Here is an 11,490-nt window from a genome sequence, read left to right as displayed (position 1 = left end):
AAAAAGTCATATTTTAACTAGGCTAGATGAGCTAAAACAATGACGAATAAACTCACAATCTCTACACTCCATTATAATTGAAAAACCTTCAAAACCTAATCTATAAAAATAAATTTAACTTATATTAATATCATAACAGTATCATTACATAAATTCACAATCTCTACACACCATTCCAGTTGAAAAAACTTGAAAATCTAATTTATAAAGACTAAATTTAATTTATATTAATATCATAATAGTATAATTACATTCGATAAGAGTATTATTCTAGTGAGACCAGCTTGAAACAATGTCCAATAAATTCTCAATTTCCACATCTATTAGTTGATAGAATCTTCATACTTTAACTGCATCATGTGAAATCCATCCTCTTAAGACTTCCTTAGGTTTTTTATGAAGAGACATAAATTGCAGATGATATAGTCTTCCCTCACAACCCTGAGATACGGTTAATGTAAAATAGAAACTCCTTGTGGTATGATGGACAACCAGATTAGAAAGAAGAGTCTTCATTTTCTGTTGTTTCCATGGCTGGCATAGGGCCACATTAATCCCCTTCTACAGCTCTCGAAGTCTCTTGCAATCCACGGCCACACAGTCTCCTTTCTCTCCACTCCCGTTAACATCTCCAGAATCAGGCCTTCCCTGCAACTTCAGGAGTGGCCGGGCCGGATCGATCTGCTCGAACTGCCATTACCGCCCACATAAGGCCTGACTCTAGGAGCCGAATGCACGGCAGACATCCCCATAGAAATGGCGTTTGCGCTCCAGAAAGCCATAGACGGCCTGGAGAAGCCGTTCGGAAGTCTCCTCAGGCAACTCTCGCCCGACTACATTGTTCATAACTTCGCGCAGTATTGGGCACAGAACGTTGCTGCTGCGATGCACGTACCATCTGTCTATTTCACAATGTATTCGCCGGCGATCTGCAGTCATTGCCTCCTCCTTTCCAGGTTATTGAATAAGGAAATAACCGCCGAAGAGGTGGCCGCTCCGCCGCCCCGATTTCCATGTTCGGAGATATCGTTTAGGCTATACGAAGCGCGGGATATGTTAGATATGTACATAGGAATACCCGGTACTGTTACTGCGCCATATCGACTTGCTCAATGTGAGAAAGGATGCGTGGCCGTGGCCGTGGCCGTGAAATCCTTCTTTAAGGAGGACGATAAGTATATTCGTTATTTCGAGGAGACTATCAGAGTTCCCGTGCTCTCTGTGGGCCCGCTCATGCCCATCTCTAAGCCCGGCCCGGGCAACTGCGAGGGCTCCGACCTACTGGATTGGATTGGCTGGACCGGCAGAGGCCATCATCTGTGGTGTTTGTGTCGTTTGGCAGCGAGACGTTTTTGTGGAGAGAACAAGCCCACGAGTGGCACTGGGTTTGGAGGCGAGTGGGCTCCCATTCCTCTGCTCGCTGCCTGTTCCTCACTTCTTGGACAAAACCCGGGAATATGCCCTGGAGCTCATTCCCGAAGGTTTTGAGACTCGAACACAGGACCAGGGCCTGGTAGTCTGGGGTTGGGTGCCATGGAGGTGCTGAATTTCTGAGTGTTTTGTTGGAGTCACTTGTACGAAACACACACACGGGAGCGCTGACTTTCTACACCGCTATTAATTGGGAGTCAACAATCTTTACCAAAGTCCAGCCGAGTGTGTTTCGAGATCTCTGACTCTGATACCACTTGTTGGAGTGACGATTGCCATTACACCAAAACCCCACGTGTTAGTAAACAGACACATCGCTAGATTTAAACACATGCCATTAAACACACGAGAGAACATTGACCTTCTACACCGCCATTAAAGTGAGCCAACATGCCTCCCGTACTCTGGCCAATAAAACTTGATCAGAGTTTGAATGCCCGGCAAATAGCGTCCGAACTGAAGTTGGGGATCGAGGTTGGCCGAGGAGACGACGGCTCTTTTCTCAGCGAAAACATAGCTGCAGCACTGCGAATGGCAATGGCGGGGAGAGGAGAGGAAGAAGTTGAGGTCAAAAGTGGCTTGAGGCCCGTGATATTATAGTCGCAAATAGTGGACGGCAGCTGGATTACATCCATGACTTCATCAAACAGCTTGAACAGATAGCAGTAGCATACACGCAGATATGAAAAAAGGACTTCCGATCGGTGACATGTAGATTATGTCGATTTTAAATACTGATTTGATTTTAGTTAAATTGGTTTGATTTTTTCAATTAGTTTATTTTATTTTAACTTTGTTATTGTAATAATTTAACCATGCAAGTGAGTGTATTTAATTTTGTAGATAACTGTGTTTATTTCTGAAATAAGATGTGTGGTTGTTTATTTTAGTGTAGGGTTTTCAAAATTTTAATCTAATTATAGATATTTTTTAGAGTATTTTAAAATATATTTTTTTAATAAAGAGATTTAAAATAGTTATATATTTTTTTGGGTTTTAATTAAATTAAATTGATTGATTTTTAATATTTCTTTTATAAAATAACATTTTTTGTGATAAATAGAAAATGAATTTCACTGATTAAAAATTTTGTCATATATTTTTTCAAATGTATATATGATATACTTTGATTGTGAAATGAACTATAGAAACCAAATGATATTGATGGGCCACAATAATTGGGGTTACTTTTGTTAGATGTTTTTTAAAATTTATATATATTAAATTTATATAAAGTAAATTGGGGTTAACAAATGTTTTCTAAAATTTATATATTAATTTTTTTAATAATAATGATAATGATTTTTTGAAAGTTTGATAATGTAATGTTTATCGTGAAGTGTTTTTATACCAACAATTTAATTTATATAACTACTTTAATTTTAAATTCAAAATTAATTAAAAAAAAAACATCTCACTTATTAAATGTTCACACATTAATTTATTTTATAATTATACATCTCAATATATAGTTTGAAGCTCACATATGTAACACACTTCCCCTACATGCCCTACATGGTTTGCATTTAAGCAGTAAAAAAATGATTTAAACACAACAGTATGGTAATTATATATGCACCATAGGACTTCGTTTATATAAGATGGATTTATGAAGCTGGCCTAAAAATATGATCCCGAATTTCCTCGAGAGCTCGTTCCAAAAGTTCGTAACATTTTGATGCTTTTATGAGCAACATCGTTACCTATACTCTATAATTCCATTGTGGCATCAAATAATTCAATAATTCACAGTTCTGAGGCACGACATCTACAATATGTCTGACTTAAATTTATTATCTCTATGTGGGTATGTATTGAATAGTAGCATCAAATAGTTGCAATATTTTATGAAATCGTTATATGGTCTGAAGCATAATTCTGTGGCAGAGGGTTTATGTGACAGAGGGTTTCATGAGTTGTAATAGTTGGTGTTTGAGGCTACGGCCAGGATAGGATGTGTTCTTAGTTATGATTTATAATAATATTTGATGTTTTGGATATTATTGGCTTATCTAAGTCATTTCAGGGTTTATATTGCTCAAGTCTTTTCCTGTGTTGTTTTCTTCGAACACTTCACATAACTTATTTATGAATTTTTTACAATGTTTCAAATCTAGGCTATTTATAGTGAAATACAATTATAATTTGACCTGTTAATGAATTTTGAGTTTAATGTATTCCAGTTTTCTGTAGAATTGGTTAATGAGTTTGGAAATGGTTGATTATATTTACCTGAAGGGTATTTGTTTTTATGATTTTCTCAGCTTCTTTGATGAACTACGCCATTCATTTTTAAGTGAATTTAACAAATAGTGTATTTTAGTTGTGATAGGCATGATTAGAAATCATGGGATTCAGTTAAAGGAACCGGGGTACACAGCTCTGGATGAGTTCTTTCTGAACTCCTCCGAGGCATCAAACCCTAGATGTTTGTTGAAATGCGATGCAACTATAGATTTAATATGAATGCGTAGAGAAAGGTTTTCCATGTTGACTTTATTATACGATTTGAAGAAGGATTTCCTGAGTGTATTGAAGCACCGATATTTAGACATATATTGCAATATGAATATTTTTGTAGTCTCGTATAATTCATATATATATAACCTACATAGAAGAGATAGGGTATTTGCTTTACTATTTTCCACTTATATGTTTTTGGGTTAAATCAACAATTGTCTTTAACACTATCTTGCCTATTAAATTAATGTTCGTGCTAATTGGTAGTTTACATTTATATATATCAGTAAACATTAGTAATGCATATTGTCATCTAGTTTTACTATTCTACTCAGTAATTAATAAATGTTATGTACTAATGCTAAATCATTTCTATACTTTCTACTTATAGTGAATATTCTATCTTCTCTAGTGATAATGATTAACATGATAGTATCACTGATATGTCTTTAGTTATGCACACACTAGTTATTTGGAAGATCTCACCACCCAGCCTTGGAACTAGCAATTACGTTGAGATTCCCCTTCCGAGCCCTTCCACTTCTATCAATCAGGAACATCTGGGTACCTTGGGTGTGAGGACATTGTTGAGCCTCAAGTCTCATACCCCACAATTGTTACCACAATTTTGCTTCACACTACTTTGGTTTTCCAACTCTAGGAATAATTCATCATAGTCCTGATTCCTCAACCCCCGAGGGTTCTGCCCTTTTTCCTCTTAAGGAAAAGGGTGAAGGAATAGTTGTAATTGTTCTCAGAAGTTAATTCAATTGTTTCTTTGATCTTTTAACAAACTGGTCCAAAGTCCTTTAATCAATAATTAACAATATTTGTTCTGGCTATTTAAGCCCAATATTTTTAATAGTTTAAATAAAACATAAATGAAACTAAACTTGGTAAAAAATAATTTACGATGTCTCGTTGTATGTTACATTAATCTTGTTTTTATTTATGTATGTTGACACTACTTGTTATTGGTACAAGGAATTTGTTTGAGGGAGGCTCACCAACACAAATACTTGAAGCCATTTTACATAATAAGGGCTTGTGGTAATGTTAGATGGATTAGCGCAGTGTACATGCACACAATATAAATCAGTATGGGTTCTACCCTTTTTCCTCTTAAGGAAAAGGGTGAAGGAATAGTTGTAATTGTTCTCAGAAGTTAATTCAATTGTTTCTTTGATCTTTTAACAAACTGGTCCAAAGTCCTTTAATTAATAATTAACAATATTTGTTCTGGCTATTTAAGCCCAATATTTTAAATAGTTTAAATAAAACATAAATGAGCTTAAACTTGGTAAAAAATAATTTATGATGTCTTGTTGTATGTTACATTAATCTTGTTTTTATTTATGTATGTTGACACTACTTGTTATTGGTACAAGGAATTTGTTTGAGGAAGGCTCACCAACACAAAGACTTGAAGCCATTTTACAGAATAAGGGGTTGTGGTAATGTTAGATGGATTAGCACAGTGTACATGCACACAATATAAATCAGTATATATAATAAAAAGTTACGCGTTTAAGTATTAGGGGATTTCACAGTGCATTATATTAGATATCATTTTTGGGATTCAAGTGCGTTAAGTAAGTCATTCATCTATGACCATTTCCATGAGCTCACAGGGGTGAATAAGTGGGATTGAAACTAGTGAAATCAATCACATAGCGTCAATCATCACTTCTGGGGCTTGCACCCGGTAACCAAGTCTTCCCAGGGAGGTCGCCCATCCCAGATCGCCTCTGGCTCAAACACGCTTAACTATGGAGTTTTCCCCACAATCAAGACCACTTAGCTTGCTACCCCATTTGCAAAACCTTAGCAAGTATTGTGCCTCATGAACCATTCAAGTAGAGTTCCCCTCACTCTTTATATTATTTTTTATTAAAAACATTCTAAAAATAGACACATAATCTATATAAAAAACTAAACTATAATTAAAAAGAAAGAATACAACATTATAAGAGAAAATCATTATCAATATTACTGTAAATATTTTTCCTATAATATTAAAATTGTAATTAACTAAAAAGTGTTAAAAAAAAATTATTTGAATTTATAATACGCATACTTTATACTTTATAAGCATTAATTACAACTATACACATGTTTATTTTGGAATAAGGCTTTCAGAATTTTAATTTAATTATCAATAATCATTAGGTGTGAATGGTAGAGATTTAATCTCCATAGAATATTCATGAATATCTATAGTAGTATACACTAATTAATCTTTGAAATTTATCTCCAAAGTAATTATCTGATTTTCACTCTTCTAATTAAATTGATTAATTAAAACAAAATGTCATATGAACTAATGCCATGTGGAGTGAGTTATGATTTTGTAGGCATGTGGTTTTGATAACCCTTGATATTGTAACAAAGTTTATTTACAAATTAAAAATCTCCATGGTAAAGTGGAGGTAAATCTCCATAATAAAGAATATTGTTCTATGTTTTTTTAAATCTATATGTTTAACTTACATATTAATTCATTGCATAATTAATAATAATAATAATATAGTTAAGTTTTATGATTTTTTAATTTTATTTTTTATTTTAACGAGTTGAGATGTATCACGAAGTAAGTGTTATTATGCAAGTGTTTTGATGCAAGTCATTTTTTCATAAAATCAATAAGGTTAAAGATATGGTAACAAAAAAAACATAAAATGATAAAAAAAAAAGATTTTTTTTCAAATGTAATACTTTAATTTTAAATATATTCTTTTATAAAAAAAAAAAAGAATTACACAAGTATCGACTAGCACAACCACATTAATAAAATGATTGATATACTTTCACAAATGTCATTTATCATATGTCAATTTCCATATGAAAAGTAGGCTATGAATCAACCACTTTATTAATGCAAGTATGTTAGGATATTCTGACACATAGGAAATAGTTAAGTATAACTTGGTCTAGTATAGAGTTAGGTAAAGTGTGTTTCTTTACTATGTACATTTTGTAACTTACAATCCGACAGTCACGATATGTAGTGATCTGACGGTTCATTCTCTCCTCGGTATTACCGACACTTGATTTGTGGCTTAACACCCGATTGGTCCATGATCTTTATTTAAAGAGCATGGAGGGTCATTTGTAGGTTAACCGTTCATGAGAGAAGCTTATGTAAAATTTCATTCTTTTATTAATAAATTGCCTGAAGTGGCCGCGTTGGCTCAGGTTGTGGACTGTTTCCCTCTTTGAGGGTTTTAACCACGTCAAAATACTGGTGTATTGATATGTGATCTATGTGTGAGAAGTGTCCTTTGGTGTTCTGTCTGAGGAACTTACCCTGTAAATCCCTACATGGTATCAGATCTATTTGAGGGCCGCGTCTGTTGGTGATCCAAATTTGAAGCCGGTAGAACTGCATCCGACTGTCATTTCCTAGATCCACTGTTTCTGACTACTTTCGGGCCGAGTGGAATTCTCCATTGTGTTGGGAGCATCTGTTCCAGTGAGGAACCCCTTTTCGTTTCATGCGAAAAGGTTTCTGGTAGCCCCAGCTACGTCATTTTTAAGATCTGGAGGTATACAGTGTTTATTTGCAGTTTACAGTTATTTTTTCTCTGTTTATTTCGGTTTCGGTTTATTTAACCTTTTTTATTACCGGATCTATACCTTTCATTTCTGCGTATGCTATTTTCCCGCGACTCTGTGCGATTTGGGCAAATCAGAAACAGAAAGGAAGGATTTTTCTCATGCGTATGCTCTTTTCCGCTGCACCTTAGTGTGATCTTGGAAAATCAGAAACATTGAGGGAAATATTTAGTTTCTAGCTAAAGCTAACTTCGAGCCGCAAGCTTCATTTTTTTTTGTATGTCCGTGTTGGGTTTTTTGTTTTTTGTTTTGTAGGGAAAAAGAGTTTTCTCAAAGCAAGCACGCAACCCAAAGCTTCAACCCCCCCCCCCCCCCCCTCTCTCTCTCTCAAACTTTTTGTTTAGCTCACTTGGTCCAAAGCTAATTTATGAGAGTAGAGGTTTTGAGTTCCAGTCTCCTTTTTGTGGGGGAAGATTTTTCATTTCCACACATTCCCGCACTTCGTCACCATCTTCATCAAATTTTCTTGAAAAAGCCATAACTTCTTCATCCGGAAGCCGTTTTCAGAGCTGTTTTTTTTAACCAGCCTAATTTTTCGAGATCTTTCCATTGGAACACTTAGTTTTAGCATATATAGCTTCAGTTTCTGTTAAAATAGAAAGTCGATGCCAAGTTATTCTTGACAGCACCAACTACTTTCAATGGTGGTCCTACATTGTGGATTTACTTAGAAGTAAAGGTCTCTACAGAACAGCCTCAGGCCAAGAAACCAAACCGAAAGATGAAGATAAGGCAGCTAAATGGGAAAATAGGCAAGATCAAGCACATGGGTTGAAAGGGATGTCTATTTCTCCAGATCTTAGATTCCATATCACAGAACTTGATACTCCTGAAGAAGCCATGAAACAGATCACTAAGGTTTTTGGAATTAAAAATGAACTTAAAGCCCATCAACTTGAAAATGAATTGCTTACATTGGACCCCAATAATTTTTCTTGCATTGAAGATTTTTTGTCCAAGTTCAAGACCCTTAGACTTCTCTTAGAAGGTGTTAAGGTTAAGAAAGAAGATAGTAGCCTTATCTACTCCATTCTTACTAAGTTGGGACCAGCCTATTCTGTGTTTGTTTCCACCTTCCATTCTATAAGAGAAGCCTTCATTTCTCAAGGACATGCCTACAAGTCCCCTTCCTTTAATTCCTTTTGTGATTCTTTAATAAGAGAACAAGAAAAACTCTTACACCTTGGTCTTCTTAATCTTGGAAACTCTTCTAAGAAAGCGTTAGCTGCCGAATAGCAACCAAATTCAAAGAAACCTAAGAAGTTGTATCCTAAAAGGAATGGTCCTAAACCAAACAAGGGTCCTAAGCAATTTCAGCCTCAAAATGAAAAATCATTTCAACAAAATGATAAGACAAATAAAAACAAAGGGAAGAAGACTGATAGACATTGCAACTTTTGTAATCGAAATGGCCACTTAGAATCCAAATTCTTTGAGAAGATGGAAGCCTTGGAACCAGAAATGAAGAAGCATAATATCCATTTGGAGCACTCTTCAACTTCAAATTCATCTTCAGGAATGGCACTTTCTACATGTGGTTGTCAAGCATCTCGGTCTGGCTATGCACTAAATGTATCTTCTTCTTCTCATTCTCATGAGTGGCTCATTGATTCTGGAGCTTCTTATCACATGGCCAAAAACAAAGCCATGTTTTCTTCTTTAAATGATTGTAACCCAAAAATATATATGTTGGTGATGATAGATCTCTTAGTGTTGTAGGGACTAGAACTGTTCATATAGAAAATGGTCAATTTAATGATTTATCATGTGTTCCAACCTTATCCCGCAACCTTCTATCTGTATATCAGATAACGCATTCAGGTGAAGGTAAAATCGTTGAATTTTCACCTCACAATGTTGTAATTAAGGACCTAAGAGATCCTAGACAGATTCTAGCTACTGGCATTGCTGTTGATTCTACAAGGTTATATAAGTTTCACAACTTTGGGTTATCAAATCTTCCCTCGATATTTGTTGCTCATAATGATGAAGTGAGCAAACTTTGGCATGAGTGATTTGGTCACTTAAACTATCGCTCTCTTCAGAATCTATGTAAAGAAAATATGGTGACAGGTCTTCCAATGGTATCTTGCAGAGATGGTGTTTGTTCCGAATGTGTACTCAGAAAACATCATCAGGACAGTTTTGAAAAACGTGCCTCTTGGCATGCCTCAGCCCCTTTACAGCTCGTGCATAGTGATTTATGTGGTCCACTTCCAGTTGTTTCATTCTCTGGCTACAAGTATTTCTTAACTTTCATTGATGATTTCTCCAGACGCACTTGGGTATACTTCTTAAAACTCAAGAGTGAAGTATTTAACATGTTCTTGGCCTTTAAGGCCTTTGTTGAAAAACAATATGGACATCAAATTCTTAAGCTAAGATCTGATAATGGCGGAGAATATGTTAACAAAAAATTCATCAACTTTTGCACTGAGAATGGAATTCAAATGCAACATACTGTTCCATATACTCCACAACAAAATGGTGTAGCTAAAAGGAAGAATCGCACCTTAAAGGAAATGGATAATTGTATGCTTCAATCTAAAGGACTTAGTCTTAATTATTGGGCAGAAGCAATTAACTGTGAAAATTACATAATAAATCGCACTCCTACTAAGGGTTTAAAGAATATCACTCCAGAAGAAGCATGGAGTTCAATTAAACCAGATGTAAGTCACTTTCGTGTTTTTGGAAGTGAAGCATGGGCCCATATTCCAGATGAGAAACATAAAGCTATAGAACCTAAGAGCGAAAAATGTATTTTTGTTGGATATTCTGAAGATGTCAAAGGATATAGACTTATTCTACTTATGTCCAAAAATGTTATCATTAGAAGAGATGTAAATTTTGCTGAAAATATATCGACCTACGAGCCTAGTTTGGCGGATGTGCCACCTGTTCCTATCTCTTCTACTTTTGAAAATATTTCTTCTTCAAATGATGAAAGCGAGGATGAAAATTCTCCCCCACCTTCTTAGGATCCTCCTTCAGCTCCTCAGCTTCCAAAATGGGTTCGTGCTACTCGGGATGCAGTAGGTGATCTTGCCGGTGATCCTACAGATCAGCGACATACACGTTCTCAGTTTGATAGAGCCTCTTCTTTACTGGCTCAAGCTTTAGTGAATTATGATCCTGACACCTTTGCAGAAGCTTCAGGCCATCTAGATTGGGAAGCAGCTATGAATGAAGAATATCATTCATCATTGGAAAATGATACATGGGATCTTGTTCCTATACCAAAGGGAAGAAAACTTGTTAGATGCAAATGGGTTTACAGAACCAAGTATGGAGCAGATGGGAAAGTTGATAAACATAAAGCTCGTCTTGTTGCTAAGGGTTTTTCACAAGTTGAAGGCATTGACTACACTGAAACCTTCTCCCCTGTTTCCAAAATGAACTCTATCCGCCTTGTTCTTTCCCTTGCTGCCTCTTTCAAATGGGAAGTCTATCAGATGGATGTTAAATTCGTCTTCTTGCATGGGGACTTGCATGAAGAAATCTATATGGAACAACTTATTGGCTTTATACAAACAGACTACAGCCTTGTATGTTGGCTTAAGAAATCCCTTTATGGTCTCAAGCAAGCTCCTCGAGCTTGGTATGCCAAAATGGATAACTTTCTTTTAGAAAATGGCTTTTCTAGGTGTCATTCTGATAATACTGTCTACACCAAGCAAGTGGGCAAGTCTCTTATCATTCTTGTTCTTTATGTTGATGATCTTATCCTGACTGGTAGTGATCCCAACCTTATAAACCATGTGAAGACTAGCCTTAAAAGGAAATTTGAAATGACAGACTTAGGACACTTACATTATTTTCTTGGTCTTCAAGTCTTGAAATCCAAGGAAGGTATTTCCCTTTCCCAGTCCAAGTATGCCTATGATATTCTACGCCATTTTCACATGGAAGACTGTAAGCCAGCCCCTTCTCCCTTTCAGTCTGGAGTCAAACTTTCAGTCACTTGTACTTCTCCTGAAGTTG

At 35.7% G+C, this 11,490-nt stretch overlaps 1 protein-coding gene across 1 annotated transcript; it reads left to right on the top strand.

The window, feature by feature from the left end:
• Positions 1-756: 756 nt before the first annotated feature.
• LOC149244162 (inactive UDP-glycosyltransferase 79A6-like) lies at positions 757-1,488 on the top strand. Its single transcript, XM_089371454.1, has one exon. The coding sequence runs from the start codon at positions 757-759 to the stop codon at positions 1,486-1,488; it is 732 nt and encodes a 243-aa protein (XP_089227580.1).
• Positions 1,489-11,490: the final 10,002 nt, after the last annotated feature.

The sequence above is a fragment of the Pinus tabuliformis genome, chromosome 8 (genome assembly GCF_031772625.1).
Source record: "Pinus tabuliformis cultivar Carrire ecotype Pingquan chromosome 8, CPIR1, whole genome shotgun sequence".
In the NCBI taxonomy this organism is placed as follows: domain Eukaryota; kingdom Viridiplantae; phylum Streptophyta; class Pinopsida; order Pinales; family Pinaceae; genus Pinus; species Pinus tabuliformis.
This window is presented reverse-complemented; position numbering and strand designations above follow the sequence as displayed.

Bases quoted from the DNA above. Each gene is read 5' to 3' on its own strand.
- LOC149244162 (XM_089371454.1), top strand. From the start codon at position 757: ATGGCGTTTGCGCTCCAGAAAGCCATAGACGGCCTGGAGAAGCCGTTC.